Consider the following 18682-nt stretch of genomic DNA (forward strand, 5'->3'; position numbering starts at 1 on the left):
ATTCTGGTGTGATTTGGCCCCAAACAGAGGCGAGGTGGAGCTGGAGGCTGTTCTCCTGCAGACTCTTTCTCTGAGGCTTAAATTATCGGTGGGGCACAGTTCATCCTGCGATGTCCCTTTTACAGTCGGGGCTGAGAGTTGCCTGAATATATTTTTATTCCTGTTATTTCCTCTGTCCCGGCCGGTACAGAAAGAGGTCTTTGCATACAGACCCAATGTTAATTAGGTAAATTAATTAGGACCAAGATGCAGTGTTTTCCCCCTACAGAGGAAATACAGTAAACTCCATTTTTGTGAGTTTTTTATTCAGCCAGGGGGGTCGAAGGAGAATAGCCGTGTCAAAGAAGCTGCCGTTTTCAAGGTCCTTGTGTCCCTTCTGCGCCGCCCTAGAAAAGGAACAAAACTCTGTTGACAGCAAAATCTCAGCAGGAGCCCCTGGGCCGAGGGGCGCAGGGAAGCGAAGTGGAAAGGGTGCCAGGTTTCTGAGCGCCTGGAGGGAACAGGCTTTGGTCTCTGAGTTTCAATGGACCGGGGAAAGCAAATCAGCCCTTTCAAGGCCAATCACGCTGTTCTGGAAGGCACACACTGCACACAATGCCCTGCTGGCAGCGGGAGAGGGACTGGGTGGCCATGGCAAGGCCAAGGGCAGAAGAGCTTCCGAGGGCCAAGAGCCAGTGCCAGGCTCCTGCTGCATCCAGCTCACCCCTCATGGATCTCTGCTTCACTCGGAGCCCTGGGAAAGGTGCTGGGATGTGCTGGAGCATCAGGAGCAGCCCAAGGAGGCTGTTAGGACAGATGGGACACCCGTGCGTGTTTCTATTCCGTGTTGTCTCTTCCTTCTCCTCCAGCACAGTCATGGCTTGTGTGGTAAAGGAGCATGGAAGCACTGAGCAGCTCCCTGACCTTCTCCCCACCCCAGCCTTTTATTCACAGCTTTTAATTCATTCCACCCTGAAAGCCTGTGACCCAGGAGAGCCTGATCGCAGCCCAGTGTGTCTCCTGGACGTGGCATGAGTGCACGGATGGACTCCCCGAGATGTGCCGTGGGATGGGCGGCTTTGAGGCTGCACTTGGGCTGGTTTCATGCCCGGCTGCTCCCGTGTCTCCTGGAGAGGAGCAAAGCTGGCTTTGCCCTGGCAGCCTCTGGCAGCCCAGCGCTCTGCCCACAGCACCATCTCCTGTCAGCATCGCTCGGCTTGCAGGGACAGTGCATCCTGGGAATTTCCTTCCCCGGTGCCAAACACCTTCACCCCAAGCCCGACGGTGCAGATGATCTTCCGTCACCATATTTAACGCCCCCTCCCCGTCCCTGAGCAAAGCCAGGATGAAAGCGGCAGGGTTTTTTTTTCCTCTTTCTTTCTTTTTTTTTTTTTAATGGCGTTTTATTAGCCTCCAAATCAGACAGGCGAAACAATGGCGTTCTGTCAGCGATGGGCTTTCGTGCTGATTTCATCTCCTCTCTCATCCGTATGCAAACCAGCTTCCAGCAGGCTTTGGTCATGCCATGGAAACCGAGGTGCAGGCCCGGAATGGGGGTTCTCGGAGTGAGAAATCTCCTGTTCGCTTTTTCCCATTTGCATAATGCAACTTTTCTTCCCGCAGACACTGAGGCGCTTTGTTTATAGAGAGCCGAGAGAAAGGGGGATGCCGGGGACAGAGGAGGGACCGCGGGGAGGAGGGAAGCGCCCGGTGGGAGTGGGGAAGAGGAGGGCAGCGCTCGCAAAAGAAGAAGGCGCAGAGAAAAGTGCGGGGCGACTGGAAGGGAATATATATGAGGATGGGGACTGGGAAATGGGGATGGGCCAGTTCCCCGTGATCCTGGGACCCGTGCGCTCCTTTGGCCTCTCTGAGCCAGCCGAAGGGTGTCGGGGGGACTTGGCGTGGCTGAGGATCCAGCTGGGAGCCTGGAGCTGCGCTGAATTAAAGGCGGTTGTCATGATAATGCCCCCCAGAGGAAGCAGGAGCCTTTTCAAGCCTCGCATGAAATACCTCAAAGGGTTTTGTGCGAGAAGCCTCTAAGATCTTCAACTGGTGGAAAGCGAAGTTTGTGTGGGGGAATAGTGACCCACGGGGCACGGGGGAAGGTGGCTAAGTGACAGCCAGCAGAGCGTGAGGCTGTCCTGCGAGGCGGGGGCAGAACCAACGGGGGGATAAAATCATCCCCGATTTCTTCCCAGCGGTGTGTGTGAGAGAAGGAGGTCAAAAAACAAAGTTACAACCGGTTTGTCTCCCTTGAAACGTGACAAACTGCAAGGCGGCATGGGGAGGTGGGAGGGTGAAGGAATTAAATTCTCCAGTCCCCACCAGTACCCCCAGTTTGCTGGAGGCGTTGGGGCCGATTTCCACCCCGCCTTGTACATCTTCTGCAAAGGGGTCTGAGATCCACGAGGGCAAGGGGCTGCTCTTGTGGGTCTCATCACCTCTGATGGCTGCACCTCCTAGAAACAAACCTGATCCTTGTGGCTCCATCCTGGGCAACAGACTTTGATTTGTGAATTGGATGGCTGCACGGTTAATAGTACTAATAACAATAATAGCAACGAAATGTATTAATCAGTGACGGATGACAGACACGAAACCTGCAATTAGAAGTATTTTAGGATATGTAAAAATCCCCGTAAATGATTTGCAAATGAGATGCAGACAGTCAAGCAGGCGGCAATGGAGATATTTTTGGGTTTTGCCTCCATGTGGGACTGCTCTGTTTTTAAGGTGCTTCAATGTGAATTGGATGTACAGACACGCTCCTGAGGGAAAGTCTCGTGTTGGTGCTGCAAAACGTGTGGCTGTGGCTCCAAAGTGTGGGATGTTCCTCCAGGACCAGTGAAACCCTACAGGGCAGGGCCAGCAGGACCACAGGCAGGAACCTCAGGGACTCGCAGGCCCTGCCTGCACGTGGAAACGGCTCGGATTGAGTGGGAATTGCTCAAGCCTCACTTGTGCTGTTTGCACTTCAGGGGTGTGGTTGCACACCATACCAGACGTTACTCCAACCCCGTAAAGGGCAGCTGGGATTCACCCTGCATGATCTACACAATGGGAAATATTAAATCTTTACCTGTGGGCAGGAAAGTTCTGCAGTCTAATCCCAGAATCTGGTATTCCGGGACAGGAAGGAAAGTGGGAGGGAAATATTTGTGCTTTGGAGGGTTCTGCTGTAACTCTGTGGAGTCCCTTTAGCCAGCAGGGACACTCACCTGGACATCCCTCTCAGGTGCACTGGTACCTCCACGTAGCACCAGCTCTGCATCACCAATGTGCTGCACGGAGCAGCTGGGATGCTGCAAGTGCTCTGGAAAAGGGATGGGGATTGAGAGGAGACTGGTTTGGGTTTTTTTTCTCTTTGTTTTTAGTCTGGTTTCTGCAGAAAATGAGATTTCTGCCATCACGGGGAATTCTATCATTTCTCACATCTCTCCCAGGAACATCCGAGGTAGGATGACTTCAGCTCCGTTTGGCTCAGTGTCAGTTTTTGATCCCCAGTCAGTGGGAACTGCTTTGGGACTTCAGTTACGTTTGTTTTTTCAGCAGCTCATTCCTCCTATTGGTGCTCCAAAGCCATTTTTATTTCGAGACAAGACTGGAGAGGGGCTGTGACCTTTCCCTTTGGACAGCGAGGGAGAGGGGTCTCTGTGGTGGGGGTGCACACTGCAAATGCCTCAGCCTAACGAGTTCTGGGATTAATGAAGCATCAGAGCATTCCAGCCGAGGAGGCTTCAGCCCAGAGCGCTCCTGAAGGAGTCTCACACCCCCCAGGCAGTGTTTTCCTGCTCCTGCCTGTACTGGACAGAGCTGCTGGTGGGCTCGGGCAGTTGCCCTTTGTGGTGGCCTTTGGGCAGTGCCACGGCACCAGACCAAGGAGCAGGGTGTGATTAAAACACGCCTTGGGCTTTGCAGGTGTCCCACGGCAGGGCAGCAGGGGCAGCGGGTTGGTCACCGCCAGAGCAGGAAAGGGAATTTCCAGCGTCGCTTCCACGCTCACCCTCCCGGCCTCCAGCCTGCTGGTCATGCCAATTTGTCACCGAGCTGGGATTTCAATTAAACCCCAAAAGAAGGGGTCAGAGGTTATGCAAACACGTTGGTAAAGGCCACTCGCCTGGAGGGCTCTCCCTTGCTTTACACAGCCCCAGTGACCCGGGCTGAGGCCAGCATTGTTCCCCTGCTCCACTCAAGAATCAGTTTGTCAATAAAATCGACCTCTTGACTCCTGGGGGTGCCGCCACCTCGTCTTCCTCCCTTTGCTGAGTTTGGCTGGAGCAGAGCTCAGGGTCTCTCTGTGCCCCTGGACATGCCAGGGGTGAGGGCAGGGATGGGATGCAGCGCTCACAGCAGCCTCTGCTCCCCACGGTGGTTTTTATTCTGGTTTCTGCCTTTTGGGCTGTTGCACCTGAGGGCAGTTTCCAGCTGGACCCCTGGGGACCACCACCACAAGCAGCAGGTTCTGCTCATCCTCTCCAGACCTCGCTCTCCTCACAGGACCATCATTCTGCAGCTGCCTCCACAAGAATCCCACGATGGTTTTCTGCCCCTCAGCACCCGGGCTGGGCTGGGATGACCTCGAGGTCCCTCCTGCAGACCTAAGCCCCGTTGTCCCCCCCGTTACACAACACCAGTCCCACGCAAGGCAGCGCCTCTCCCTGCCAAGCCACGTGCCCACCAGCACATCCACCCTCTGTGGGCATGATCCCACTTTTTGGGACGGTGTGAGGCTTCCTGGTGGGTTTGGGTGGTGGGACCGCACCACCCCTGTGCTGGTGCACTAATTGCACTGGGCAGTGCTGCAAACAAGCACTGCTTGAACCCACAAGCCTGAGGAGGCCATTTCAGCTGTGAGATAAATGGATATCACGGAGCAAGTGGCAATTAGCGTGGGTAAAGAGCCCCTTAGTGACTGTCCCTTACATAACACCTTTGTTCCAGGCCCTTCACTTCATACTCAGTTTGTAAATAAACTTGACTCCCAGCTTTACTGGGGCCGTTCTTCCCTCTTTATTTTTATTTTATTATTCTTTGAACATGGGGAAAAACGAGTCGATTGTTCACCCCTAGGGACAGGCAGCAATCTGAGGCCCTGCCCAGCCTGGCGGTGCCCACTCGCCCCAAAACGGGCACTGGCAGCAGCCCACACCAGAGCCACCCACGCAGCTACCAGGGCAGCAATTTTAATTGCTTTGCCCCCACTAATGGTGCCTGGGGGCTCATTATGCTGCTGGCAATGAACGGAGGCCTGAAAATGTGATTCTGTAATTGCAGTGGCACGTCCACGGGGGGGTGGGTTGGCAGAGGGGCTGAGCTCTGCCCCCAGAGTTTCAGGTCAGGGGGTGGGTTGGCTGAGGGCCTGAGCTCTGCCCCCAGAGTTTTGGGTCAGGGGTGCGGGTTGGCAGAGGGGCTGAGCTCTGCCCCCAAAGTTTCAGGTCGGGGAGGAAGCCTGAGGGGCTCTGGCTCAGTCCAAGTGCAGGGACCTGTCTCTGATTCACATCGTGTCCTCCCTGTCACCATTGAATTTGTGGGGGGATTTTCTGCACCTGTGGTGCCACAGCAAGGCTGGCACTGAGCAGAGGCTCCAAGGCATGGTGGGATGTGCTTTGGAGGATTTGGGGTGCCCGGTGCCAGGCTTTGGGCACGCTGTGGTGAGCAGGGCTCCGTGCCTCTCCTGCCTTGAACCTTCACTTGTCACTTTTGCCAGGTCCTTTTCCAAAGGGCAGGGCTGCTTGGGGAGTTATCGAGGTGTTCAGGGCCATGGGTGGTGGCTCTTCCTCCACTGCCACCTCTGCCTGGGCTCTCTCCTTGCTGCTGACCTTCCAAACCAGTGCTGGTGACCAGTCCGTACCGGGAAGCCGTGGGGCATGCTCTTTGTTCAGCGTGGGGCCGGCCAGGCTCTCCCGAGCCCTCCCTCTCCCATCTGGTGCCCATTATGAGATGTGTGCACCAGCCTTGTCTGACAAGGAGCTTTACAGGTGTCGCTGAGATAACGATTCACACTCCAAGGAAGGTGGGAAAGATGATTAGCTGCCTTTCTATCAAACAGCACACGGCATCAGCTGCTGCGGGTGGGGGCTGTGGATGTGTAAGGACATGTACACCAGGAGCTCGGGGAGCCCGGGCTTTGTCCTGCTTCTAATTCCAATGGACTGCCGGCACCTCTTTGTGTGCCTTAGTTTCCCCAGCTGTAGCAGAGGGATGTTGTTATTGCTTTGACTCGTAAAACGCCCTTCGAGCAGCTGATTGAGCTCCTGCGTTAGCAAGAGGTGAATTAGGCAGCTGGGCTGCCAGGAGAGGGCAGGGGAGCTGTCAGAGCCGGGGCTCTCAGGGGACGGGGACATGAATGAAACAACCCCGCCGGACATCGGTGCAGTGTGCCCGGAGCGTGTCCTGAAGGCTGTGGGAGCCCCGAGCCTGGGGAAGGGTCTCTGGTGCCAGCGTGGGCAGGCGGGCAGGGCTTGCTCCACGCAGCCGTGTCCGTGCCTCGCCCTGCCTGCATCGTGTCTGCGGGGCGCTGGGCTCGTCCCGCTGGTGTATTTTAAAGAAAGACTCATTTAGCAGGCAGATCCCGGCGTCCCCGAGCTTGACACGGGCACACCGCACACCCAGCCCCTGCGAGCTGGTGGAATTTCTTCAGCTCTTTCCACATACTGTTGGAGAGAGGGGCAAAATAGGAAAATGAGAGGAAAACGAGCTGTAAATTCTCGGCTGTCCTTTGCTCCAGCGCAGGGAAAGCTGTTTTGTCTCGCATTACATCTCCCCAGGCCAGGCTGCGATCCGGAGGTGAGCCCAGCCTTGCAAAGTGACGGAGCAGAGGACTCCCCGCAGGGCCGGGGAAACTGAGGCACGAGCGAAGTCTGGCACCCAAACCACCCCCGAGGCAGAAGAGGTGTGAAGGTGGGGTGCTCGCCCAAGCTCCTTGTGCGATCGTCACCCCGACAGCGGCGCGACCCTCCCGTCCCGGGCCGGCGCCGGGCGCCGCGGGCAGAGCCGGCGCTGCCTCTCCCGGAGCCCGGCGGGATTATCTGCTTAGCTGCACCATCTGTTCCTCAAACTGCCATCATTATGTTCAACTTGGGAAGAAAACGGCCCCTACAGAGAAGCAATTTGTTCGCTGACTAAACCTTTCAGGCTCTCGGCGGCCCCGGTTCCCGCACGGAGCGCGGCGAGCTCCGCGCCCGCTTAAACAAGCGCGGGGAGAGCGGCGGCCGCGGCCGGGCGCGCCGGGGAGCGGCCGCGGGGAGGGCGCGGGGCTCCCCTAATCCGATTACAAAACAGAACAGCCTTGCCGAGGGGCCGGGGCCGGCCGAGGGGAGGACGAGGACGAGGAGGAGGAGGAGGAGGAGGAGGAGGAGGAGGGAGGTCCATTTCACACCCGACCCCGGCGGCTGAGGGTCTCGCAATGATCTCACTGGAGGGGATTTTCTCCCCGTCGCAGTGGGTCGCTTTTGAAATGCGCTGCGAGGAGATCAAAAAGGAGAAGGGGGCTGCCTGGGAAAGGGGAGGAGGTGAGGTGGGAGGGGGTGGCGCGGGGCTGGGGGTGACGACTGGAGCCCGGCAGCCCTCGCTGCCCTTCTGCCCCTGGCATGGCACGGGGCCGTGGGGACGGGGACGTGACCCCGCTGCCGCCTGAGCGAGGAGCGGGGCCGCTGCCCGCAGAAACCTTCCCCAGGGCCGTGGGGACGGGGACGTGTCCCCGCTGCCGCCTGAGCGAGGAGCGGGGCCGCTGCCCGCAGAAACCTTCCCCAGGGCCCGCAGCGGCAGCAGAAGCGGGCACGCGTGACCCACTTCCCTGTGTTTCGTCATGGAATTTCAGTGACACCAAAGCATTTAAATGTGCTGATTTCACCAGTTTTCTCTAACGGACCACGAAAGTGGGGAAAGTTAAAGTGACAGTTTGATTCATATAAAAGCAAGAAGTTTTGACTTACTGCTGGGGACGTTTATGATCACCTGCAAACAAATGCTTTTCATTACCTTTTTGGCATTATTTGTCCAGCCAATTAAAGGAAACCTGTGTGCTTCAACAGCAGCAGATCTGAGAACAAGAAGGTCCCACCTGCGGCTGCTCTGGTCGGGTAGCAAAGCATTTGCCCCAGACTTTGCTGTGCTGGCCCTGCGCCCCCTGTCCCCTCTGTGGGGTGGGGCTGTGGTCCCCTCCTCAGGGATGCTGCTGGCAGCTGGGGACACGTGTGCCCGCGGGAATCCCACATGGCGAGCGCCAGTCTGGCACGGGAAGTGTGAAAGTGTCTGACAGCCACCCCCGGCTCATGAGAGATGGGACCCCAAGGTGTCCCCCCTCATCGGGGACCCCTGGCACATCCACCATCGCCCCTCTGGGAGCCCTCTGGGGCTGTGCCCCTGCTCCAGGCGCTGTAGGACTCTCTGTGGGTTCCCTCGAGCATTCCCGGGGTGTTCCAGTGTGCTCCCAGGTGCGGTGGCAGCCCCTTTGCAGGGGGATGTGGGGCCGGGTTCTGGGTGCTGGGGCTGCAGTGGCCAGAGGAGCATCCCTATCACAGCAGGGCTGAGTGCTGGGGACATTTCTGCGCTGAGAGGAGCCCCTGGTGCGAGGTGAGGTGGTCAGGGGAAGGCAGGGGTCACCCCTGTGCTGGGGACCCCGCTGTCACCCTGCTCCTGCTCCTGGGTGCTGTCCCACACTCCAAAGGCTGCACCATGCTCAGGTGGGTGGCACAGCCCATGAAACCAAGTGGGCATCAGTGTTTGGGGTGCAGGGGAAATCGGGGGGTTTTGCCTTCCTCCCTGGATGACACCTGAAGGAAACAGCCAGCAGAGCTGGGCAGGTGCCATGAGAATTCAGGGGCAAATCCTGAAGCTACAAAAAAATCCATATATTTTAATTGCTGTGCGCAGAAGTGTCTGTACAAAGTCTTTGCTGCTTTCTGTTCAGCCTCCTGTGCCCATTCCCCAACACAATCATCCCTCCTCTCCCCACTGCCTTCCTCCAGAGAGCAGCTGATGGGGAAACTGAGGCAAGGAGCAGGGAGGGGAAGTGGCTGAGCCAAGCCTGGACACCCTGAGGTGACCCTGGCAGCAAGAGCTGTGCTGCTCCCACAGTGAGCAGAGCACAGGGATCCCACAGCCCCTCTTCACCCTGCAGAGGCCTGTGCACACCCAGCTGCTCCCAAAACGTTTGGGACCAGCAGCTGGCTCCTGCGTGGCAACCAGCATGGCTGCGGGGACGTTCAGGCTGCCAGAAGCCAGCTGGCACCGGCCATGCCAGACCTTTGGTGCTGCAGGACCTGCCTGGAGATTCGGGGTCATCACACCAAGGTGCTGATGCCCAGCTCCTCCTTTCCATTTGCACTGGGCTCAGATCCTTCCTCGGGCACCTGCACCAGAGACACGAGAGGGGCAGAAATGGGCCCTGCTCGGGGCACACTGGTGCTGGGGGGAAGGTTTAGATGGGATATTGGGGGAAATTCTTTCGCTGGAATTGTCCAGCGCTGGCCCAGCTGCCCAGGGGAGTGGTAAAGTCACCATCCCTGCAGGGATTTAACAGACTTGTGGATGTGGCCCTTAGTGGTGGCCTTGGCAGTAGTGGAACGGTTTGACCTGATGCTTTCAGAGGGCTTTTCCAACCTAAAATGAGTCAGGGATTCTGTGAATCCATGGCCGGGGGCATTTACTGCAGCTCTCCTGCCCTGAATGCTGCTGCAAGAGGAGCGAGGGTGCCAAGAGCTGGGGGGAAATTTCCAACCCCTGCTGCTGCGGGAGACCCACAAACCCCTTTCACCAACAATTCCCCACCTTTACCTCGCGGAAGGCGGCGTTCTCCTTGTACTGCGCGTCCCGGCAGCACCTCGGCACCCTGATTTTCAGGACGGCTCCTGAGGACGCCGAAAGCCGGGCGAGGGCGTTTGAGAGCGGGGCGGCCGCTGCCCGGGCTTCCCCTGACATCTAGCGGCAGCACCGGGCACCGGGGGGACCGGGCACCGGGCACCGGGGGGACCGGGCACCGGGGGGAGCCCCGAGCATAGCGGGGAGCGGGGACCGGGGGGACCGGGGGAGCCCCGAGCATAGCGGGGAGCGGGGACCGGGGGGAGCCGGGACCGGGGGGAGCCGGGATTCTTGGGGAGCCGGGATTCAGGGGCAGCCCCGAGCACAGCGGGGAGCACAGACCGGGGGGAGCCGGGATTTGGGGGGTGCCAGGACCCGGGAGGAGCCCAGAGCCCGGGGGGAGCCCCGACCCCGGGAGGAGCACGGACCTGGGGAAAGCCTCAACCCCGCGGGGAGCCCCGGGCACAGCGAGGAGCGTGGAGCAGGGGGAGCACGAACTCGGGGGGAGCCTGGCCAGAGGGGAGCAAAGCCCCATGGATAACCCTGGCCCCAAGGGGAGCCCTGGCCCCGGGGGTCCCCCCAGCCTCGGCTGGGTTTGCGCAGTGCTGAGCAGCCCTGGGCTCTGCCCGGCCTGCCTGGTGGGGATGCTTTGCTTTGGGGCTGCTACTGCCCTTTCCCCCCGAACCCATCGATGCCACTCACAGCCCATCCCGCTGCACCAGGGGCAAAACTCACCTGTGAGGCTGCCCCCGAGTGCTGCAAGCAGCAGGGTGAGGGGCAGGGCGCCGAGCTGCATCAGTGCTTGCTCAGGGACCGTCCGGCTGCCCTGGGCCACCAGCGGGAACACCAGCTCCAGCCTGCATGCCACAGAGGGGACAGGCTTTGGGGAGCTTGCCACGGGCTCCTGGCTCTGGGTGATGCCTTCTAAAGGGCTGCTGGAACAGGGGGAGTGGAGCAGCCCTGACCTCAGGGGTTGTGGTGGCCCCAGCTCGGTGCACCGAGCCACCGGCATCCCCGATTCCGGCTCCTCTCACCTGTAGCCGTAAGTGTCTGCGGTGGCCAGCAGCGTCAGCAGCGTCCCCAGCAAGGCCCCCAGGACCCCGGGCAGCCCGTGGGTGTTGTGAACCCCACAGGTGTCCTGGATTTTCAGCCTGGAGTGTAGAAGGGGCTGGGGAGAGCACAGGGAGGAGCTGGTGTTGGGCTGGGGCCCAGCTGCCCAGGGAGGCCGTGCTGCAGCCCCGGGTTTGCAGCTCCGGGGGCAGATCCCCTGACCCGGCACCCTCGGCTGTGCCAAGGGGACTCACCGTGAAGAACCTGGAGCCAAGTGGGGAGATCAGGCCAACCAGAAACCCTGCGATGAGCGCCCCAAAGGGGGTGGCCAGCATCTCCCCAGCCATGCCCATCATGGCCATGACAGCCAGGGTGGCATCCTGGATCTGCACCTGATGGAGCAGGGCACAGTCAGGGGAATTGGCTCCATGGAGAGCATCAGAGTGGGACTGGGAGGAGGGGTTGCCTTCTTCAGAGATCAAATTGGTTCTGAATGAACCTAAGGGAGCCTAACAGGCCTCCCTCTTTGCCCTGGGTGTGTTTAGGTTTACTGTTCCTACAGGGCAGGATGTGGGAAGTACGTGAAGCTCGGCTTTGCCCAGGAGAGGACCTACCATCCTCGGGGTGCTCTCCTCGTAGAGGAGAGGAGAGAGGATGAAGGTGGCCACGGTGCTTGCCACCAGGGAAAAGTAGGTGTTGAGCACTGCCCAGTTCTCGGCATTGTGGTGGGCAGTGGTGCTGGAGGTGAAGCTGGGCCAGAAAATCCACAGGTAGATGGTTCCTGCAGGGAGTAGAGCAGGTCTTGGTGCTGGACTTGATCCCTTGTGGGACACAAACTTCTCGTGGGTGCCAAGAAATGCACGAGGCCACAGCTTGCAGCAAGGGAGGTTCAGGTAGAACACAAGGAACAGCTTTTTCTAGAAGAGGGTTCTCCCTGGGGAGGTGGAGGACATCTGTCCTCGGTGGTCTGCAGCAATCTCCTGGTGAAAGCCACAGCCTCACCACCCTCATGCTGGTGACGACCCTTCCACCAGCAGCCCTGGGAGCTGTAGGATCCGAGCTCCATACCAACCACAGCAAAGACATCCGTCTGCTGCCCCTTATCCCGCTGCTCTTCCCTCTTCCTCTTGTCCTTGTGGGGCTGCTGCAAGACCCGTGAGACCGCCAGGCCGAAATAAGCCCCGAAGGTGTGGACGGTCAAGGAGCGCCCGCTGTCGCTCACCTAGGCAGTGTGGAACAGCACCGTGCAGGGAGTGGGGCAGGGGATTTGTGCCCCCCGATGAGGCAGAACTCGGCGTGGGGAGCCCAGGGCCGCTCCCTGCCTGGTGACTCACCGCCATGAGGCCGAGCAGGATGTATTCACTGAGAGTGCACAGCGAGACTTCCAGCAGGGCCAGCAGCAGCATCTGGCCAGGGCCTACCCTGCCCAGGACAGCTCCGCTGGAGATCAGAACGGCTGCGGTGCAGAAGTCAGCACTGACCAGGCTGGGAAGGAGGGGAAACGTGTGGGACTAGAGCTGGCAGTGCCAGGGGTGAGCTGGGCAGCGCTGGGAGGAGCAGGAGCTGAGCCTGCAGCCCGCTGCTCCTGCAGGCTGAGCAGGCAGAGCCTTGAGGTGCTGCTGGCACAGGGATGGCTGGGCTGGAGGCAGGTGGGGGCCAGGGTGCCCCCCCGAATGCCTTGGCAGTACTTACACAGCCCTTGCCAGGGCAGCACTCAAACAACCCCGTGCCACTTGTCTCCAAAACCCTCCTCCAAAGCAGAGCCGTGAGTTTTACAGAGGAGGGAGCCCGTGTGCCGGGGCTGGGCTGGGATGAGCTGCCTGGGCTCCCTCCTGCCTTACCTCTGGGCTCCCACGTAAATTTTGCCGTTGAGGAAGAAGTAAAAGAAGCCCTGGATCAGAAGAGCCCACTGGATGGCAAAGGCTGTGACGAGGATGCTGCTGGCCGCGCTGCCCGGCCCGTAGCGGCTGAGGAACACCACCAGGAACCCGAAGCTGAGCAGCACCTGGATGTGGGCATCCTGAAAACCTGCTGGAGAAGGAGAGGCACGGGGAGGTGCTGAGGGCAGGCAGCCACCCTCCTGCTGGTCCCTGGGGGGACTCACACAGGACTAAGACACCCCTGCTCTGACAGGCTTTGGGGAGCTGAAGGCTCGCTCCACTTGATGGGAGCTGGAGCCACGGTGGAAGATCTTCCTTGGAGATCTGCAGTGGGGAGTGCCAGGAGAGGGAAAACCATCCCAGCCTGATGTGAGCCTCGGCAGCAGCTCTTGGCCACCCCATCTGCAACTGCCCCGTGCAGGTATCTCAGGCCATTCACCCCACAGCACAAAAACCTCCTGGGGTGGCCCAGAGCTGTCTGCACCCACTAGACCAGCACGAAAGTGGCTCTGAGAAATCAGCACCGCTGGGACCTCGCAGCTGCCCCTGAAAGCATCACGTTCCATGATGAGGAGAAAGGATGAGCAGAGAGGTGGGACGGGTCTGGTACCATTTGGTGGCAAACCAGAGGATGGGGGGCGTGATTCTTGCTTGGGCTGAATGCTCCTCGCAGCCCTTCAGGGACAGCGGTGGCCCGGCCTCCGCCGTGAGTCACTGCCTGGGTGGGGTTCCGTGGGCAAACCGGGCAAACCTGCCGGCTGCCAGCTCCCTGCCCGGCGGCTCCGCTCGCTCCCCGCTCTCGGCCGGGGCGCTCCGGAGCTCCCGTCCCATTGCCCACCTTGTGTGCGGCTCAGAGAAGCGAGGGGCAGCCCCTGACCCCGGCAGGAGCTCTGCGGTGCTGCCCCGCGTGCAGCGGGATGCTCCCGGCAGGGCAGACCCCAGCCCCTGCCGAGCCCCGTGGCAGCACCCAGGGAGCCGAACCCTCCGTGGAGGGGCTCGGGGTGAACCCCCGGCCCTGCAAAGCCCCGCTGCTCCCTGGGAAGCTCTGCAGAAAGCGCCGGAGCAGCTGCCGCGCTCCCTTCCAGGCGTGGGATCCCCAGTTTTTCACTGCACTCAGCGATCCCTTCCGAGCTCCGCTGCTCTAACACACGTCCCAGACCCAAATATCCCTTTTTTGGCGCTGGCTCTGTGCAGGCATTGCAGAAATCCTTGCGGCACGTCTGCTTTACCCCCTCCGGGAAGCAGCAGCACCCAACCCTGAGCTCGATGTGCCCTCGCTGGTAACCCTGTGACAGGTCTGCAGCCTGAGCGGTGCCAGCCGGTGCCATCCCCCCCAGCAGAAGGGCTCTGTGCCCCCACGGCCACGGGGGTACTCACGGGGCTGCTGGAAAGCCGAGGCCGGGCTCCTGCGGCTGCAGTTCAGCTGCGGCGGGCACGGCCCGGGGCTGCCCCCGGGGCTGTACCGCACAAAGGCGGCGAAGAGGAGGATGTTGAGGATTTGCAGGAGGAAGCACAGCCCGGAGAGCCGGAGCCTGGAGGCGGCTGTGTGCTCAGGCATGGCGGGGGGCGGCCGGGCGAGGCGAAGTCCTGCAAAGGGGGCGCATGGGGAGAGCCACGCTGGGGCTGCAAACTCCGCCTGCCAGGCTGGTGCCAGGCTGGTGCCAGGCTGGTGCCAGGCTGGGGCCAGGTGTCTCCCTCACCTCGGAGGGAGTGCCGGGAGCGGGGCAGCGCTGCCAACACGGAAGCTCAGGGATGGATGCCCTGGCACACCTCCACACACCTGGCGTTGCCACATCAGGTGGCTCCAGGCGCTGTGCTGGGAAGTGTGTGGGCTGTGTGGGGTCAGTGTTCCTCTCTGCTGGGGTGTGGGACCGGATTTGGGGTGGGGCAGGAGTTATGGGAGGGGAAGCATGAGGGTTCTGCCTCTGGGGACTGGGTCAGGCAGAGGAAGTGGAGGGTGATGTGGTGGGACTGAGCTGCTGTGGAGGTGCTGGCTCAGCAAAGTCCCACAGAGCTGGGCTCAAATTCCCTGGTCAGAAGGAAAATCGGGTGTTCAGGGGGTTTTGGGGGTGAGGTTTCCTGTGGGGTCGAGAGGGGAGAAGGAGAAGCTGAGCTTTGAAGAACAGGACCAAGGAGCAGAGTCAGGGGCTCCTGGTGGAGCCCACGCCAGGAGCTGGGGGAGCTGAGCACAAGGGGCTCCTGGGCTTTCCTTTGGCTGCCTCTGCTTCTGCAGAGCTGTTTGGAGAGTGGGTGCAGATCCCAAAAGGGAGAAAAGAGACAAGCAGCAGAGAAGTAACGCAGTGTATATTTGGAGAGTGACTTGTGTGACTCCTTCCCACAGCACCGGGCCAAACTCTGAACTCAGATACGCGGTGGTGGGCTGGGGTCGTGCCCTGATGCTAACGGGATGGGGAAGGGGGGTGAGTCACTTTTGGGAGTCCCTGCAAGTGTTCTGCTTCGGGCTGTGGTTCTGTGAGGGCTGGGGACTGTAGCTGGTGCCTTCACTTGGCAAAAATGTGAGAAACAGCTCGTTTGTGATAACACGGAGCTGGGAATCGGCATCCTGCAGCCAAGCAGCCCGGAGCTGCTGCTGGGGGAGAACAGGATGTGCTTCTGCAGCCGTGGGCACGGGAAGTGTGAGGGAGGGAGATGAGACTCTCCGAAGATCCTCGGACCCACCCGATAACCGTGGGGAGCTGCGAGGGAGGAGCCTGCAGTGCTGCTGCTCCACTTTGGCCTCCCTCAGCCCGGGGAGAGCAAAGCTGCGGGCACCTTGTGCCCATCGCAGCGAGCCAAAGCTCTGACCATTCCGAGCTGGCAGAAGGCTTCCAGTGCAGCCTGCTGGCATCAGAATTGGTGTCCCTTCTTGAAAAGAGGCTGGAGCAGGTGGGGGATGAGGGCACCTGGGTGCCCCTCCCCTGGGGGGGCTGTTTGCTGTGGTGTGTGTGCCATGGCCAGGCCAGGGAGCTGCTGGGGACAGTCACTGCTTGTCTTGTGCTTCCTCTGAGCAGAGCTTCCTCCACCCTTGGAGATGGACCCTGGGGGAGGAAGAAGTTGTGGCAGCCCAGAACACAGCACCATTGTGTGCCCGTGCTTTGCTCCGGGGGGTGATGGGGAAGCCTCCCCGAAGCCTTTTTGGGGGGCAGGATAAATCCAGTGGGACCCGAGTGGTGGGGCAGCCCCTTTGCACAGCCCTCCAGAGCCTCAAGGGGTGGGAACATCATCCCTTCACCGGGGATGGAGTAAAATGAACCATTGCCCTGCTGTCTGTGGGATCAGAGAGCCCCGGCCCAGCACTGGGGCCGGCACTAAGGGCGGGTTTGCAGCCCAAGAGGCTGCTGGAGCCCGATGCAGAACTGACATTTTCCCTGAATTCCCAAAGCCGCGGCCTGCAGATAAAGGGATGTTTGTTACCCGGGCACACTGTGTTTTGCCGAGCAGAACAATAAAGAGAAAGACACTCACAATGGGAAATTGTGCTTCCTCCTCCCCGTGCGCTCCTCGGGGAGGTGTTGGAGGGGGAAAAAAAACGAGAGAAGAAAGCAGGAAGAGAGGGTGGCAGGGCAGGGAGCGAGGGCACGGCTGGCACCATGGGAGCGGGCACCAAGGGCCCGCGGCGCCGCGGGGCTGCCAGGACGCTGCCCGCCCCAGCACGGTGACAGCGAAGGGCTGGCCGGGATCACCTGCTGCCACCTCCCGTGTCCCCGTGTCCCCGTGTCCCCTCTGCCTCGTGGCGCGGCTCTGGCCTGCCCAGGACACCCTGGGGTGTTTATGACGGAGAAGGGAAGCAGCAGGAGCCGGGGCAGCACGTGGGCAGGGGGCGTTGGATGGGCACAGCAGCGCCCCAAAGGACCTGTCTGGGGACGGTAAGAGACTGGGGGGTGCCAGGACGGAGGGTTGGCACGGCCTGGGGGTCAGTGTCCCCTCTGCACAACAGAGCAGAGCCACACCTGCAGGCCCCTCAAAGCTGGGCTGTGTCTGTCCCTGACCCCCGCGCTCCCCCAGGCTCCATCCTGCCCCCGCCTCTGAGGATGCACCGGCTGCTCCTGCTCGGCTGCCTCTGGCTCCTGGCAGCTCCCCCGGGCTCCAGCACCTTCCAGCGGCCAACGGGGACCCCAGGTAGGGAGCAGGGCCTGGGGGGAGGATGTGGGGAGCAGGGCCCGCAGGGAGGACTGGGCGCTGCTGCTGGAGCCGGTGCTGGGGAGGGGAGGTGGTGCTGGGCGGGTCAGGCAGGGCAGGAGCGGAGCGGTGCCTCCTGAAGGCGCAGGAGGGATGAAGAGGAGGCGGGATGGATCAGAGAGACCATCAGGCGCTGCTGGGGGTTGAGGGCGCTCGGGGGGTGTGGGAGAGGTGGTGCTGAGGCCGCCCGGGGGGCTGCAGCCCCACTGCAGCTGCAGTACCTGCTGGAGCCCCTGCACCCCACGGTGCACACGCGGCGCGGCGCCACGGCCACGCTGCCCTGCGTGCTGCGGGCGCTGCCCCGCAACTACCGCGTGAAGTGGAGCAAGGTGGAGCCGGCCAGCTACGGCGAGAGCATCATCATCATCACCAACGGGCTGCTGCACAAGAGCTACGGGCCGCTGGGCCCGCGGGCGCGCCTGCGGCACGGCCACCGCTACGACGCCTCGCTCACCATCACCGACGTGGCGCTGGACGACGAGGGCCGCTACCGCTGCCAGCTCGTCGACGGCCTGGAGGACGAGAGCATCTCGCTCACGCTGCACCTTGAGGGTGAGCGGGGGGACGTGGCAGGAGGGGCGCGCTCGGCTGGAATGGTGGCTCGGGGCCTCCACCCCCATCGCATGTTCCCAGCCTTAAATTTAGCACCGAATCCTCTGGGGTGTTGTGTCAAAGCCTCCGTGGGGACGGCGATGCCCTCACCCCCTCTCTGTCCCTCCAGGCGTCGTCTTCCCCTACCAGCCCAGCAACGGGCGCTACAAATTCAACTACCACGAAGCCAAGCGAGCCTGCGAGCAGCAGGACGCCCGCCTCGCCACCTACCAGCAGCTCTACAGAGGTGAAGGGTGCCGAAAAGAACCCCCCTGCAGCCCAAACCCACCCTGGCCGGGGACGGGGCGGAGGGACGTGCCGCCGCTGAGTCGCCTCTCGCCCCACAGCCTGGACGGAGGGTCTGGACTGGTGCAACGCCGGCTGGATCCTGGACGGGACCGTGCACTACCCCATCATCAACGCGCGGGAGCCGTGCGGCGGCCGCCTCCTCCCGCCCGGCGTGCGCACCTACGGCGCCAGGGACAAGCAGAAGGACCGATTCGACGCTTTCTGCTTCACCTCCTCTCTTCAAGGTCCTGCCGCAGCTCCCCCGTCCTTCCGCTGCCCGCCCGGCTCCGCAGCAGCCGCTCGCTCACCGCCGTGTCCCCGCTGCGTCCCCCAGGCCAGGTCTACTTCATCCGCGGCCACCTGAACTTCAAGGAGGCGAGCCAGGCGTGCCGCAGCCACGGCGCTGCCCTGGCCAAAGTGGGGCAGCTCTTCTCCGCCTGGAAGTTCTCGCGGCTGGACCGCTGCGACGGGGGCTGGCTGGCGGACGGCAGCGTGCGCTACCCCATCAGCACCCCCCGGCAGCGCTGCGGAGGGCTGCCCGAGCCCGGCGTCCGCAGCTTCGGCTTCCCCAGCAAGGACAGGAGCGCCTACGGCACCTACTGCTTCGTGGCGAAGTGAGGAGGCCGCGCCGGGGACAGCGGGGGACAGCGGGGGACAGCGGGGGACAGCGGGGGACGCCGCTCCTCGTCGCCGGAGCGGAGAGCTGGAGGCGGGGGAGGAGCTGGGGGGGTCCCCCGGAGGCTCCGGTGCTTCGTGCGTCCTCTGGGAGAGCTGGGTGGGGGCGCTTGGCGCATCCCTGGCTGGAGCAGGTGCCCATGTCCAGCCCCGTGAGGCTTGGGGGGTGTTTGGGAGACCTTGGGGGCTGTTTGGGAGACCTTGGGGGGTGTTTGGGACTCCTTGAGGGGTGTTTGGGA

General features: G+C 61.5%; 2 protein-coding genes and 1 long non-coding RNA gene across 4 annotated transcripts; 1 reads left to right on the top strand and 2 right to left on the bottom strand.

Annotated features, from left to right (window-relative positions):
- Positions 1-284: 284 nt before the first annotated feature.
- LOC110471580 (uncharacterized) lies at positions 285-855 on the bottom strand. Its single transcript, XR_013341301.1, has 2 exons — positions 704-855; positions 285-386 (listed from the first exon to the last, which is right to left on the bottom strand). It is a non-coding gene; the product is annotated as an uncharacterized LOC110471580 (long non-coding RNA).
- An 8408-nt stretch (positions 856-9263) lies between these two features.
- Positions 9264-15493, bottom strand: RHBG (Rh family B glycoprotein). Its single transcript, XM_077789299.1, is given in 12 exon segments — positions 9264-9332; positions 9757-9830; positions 10516-10637; positions 10815-10948; positions 11085-11222; positions 11445-11611; positions 11899-12052; positions 12165-12315; positions 12672-12858; positions 14088-14362; positions 14395-14490; positions 15390-15493. Coding segments are annotated over 12 exon segments (1671 nt in total).
- A 763-nt stretch (positions 15494-16256) lies between these two features.
- On the top strand, positions 16257-18386 carry HAPLN2 (hyaluronan and proteoglycan link protein 2). 2 transcript variants are annotated; one of them, XM_077789345.1, is made up of 6 exons: positions 16257-16576; positions 16716-16829; positions 17091-17441; positions 17611-17727; positions 17828-18013; positions 18103-18386. In XM_077789345.1, the coding sequence occupies exons 2-6, from the start codon at positions 16742-16744 to the stop codon at positions 18384-18386; spliced, it is 1026 nt and encodes a 341-aa protein (XP_077645471.1). In that variant the 5' UTR covers positions 16257-16576; positions 16716-16741. The 2 variants fall into 2 exon arrangements, with proteins under 2 accessions (XP_077645471.1, XP_021387969.2); XM_021532294.3 differs by lacking the exon at positions 16257-16576 and having other exon boundaries at positions 16700-16829.
- The last annotated feature ends 296 nt before the right edge of the window (positions 18387-18682 follow it).

The sequence above is a fragment of the Lonchura striata genome, chromosome 33, assembly GCF_046129695.1.
Source record: "Lonchura striata isolate bLonStr1 chromosome 33, bLonStr1.mat, whole genome shotgun sequence".
NCBI classification, from domain to species: domain Eukaryota; kingdom Metazoa; phylum Chordata; class Aves; order Passeriformes; family Estrildidae; genus Lonchura; species Lonchura striata.

Excerpts from the sequence above, each read along its gene's own strand:
- HAPLN2 (XM_077789345.1), top strand. The coding sequence starts at position 16,742 with ATGCACCGGCTGCTCCTGCTCGGCTGCCTCTGGCTCCTGGCAGCTCCC. Across the intron at positions 17,728-17,827 it reads CTACCAGCAGCTCTACAGAG|CCTGGACGGAGGGTCTGGAC; the intron begins GTGAAGGGTGCC and ends CTCGCCCCACAG. Across the intron at positions 18,014-18,102 it reads CTTCACCTCCTCTCTTCAAG|GCCAGGTCTACTTCATCCGC; the intron begins GTCCTGCCGCAG and ends TGCGTCCCCCAG.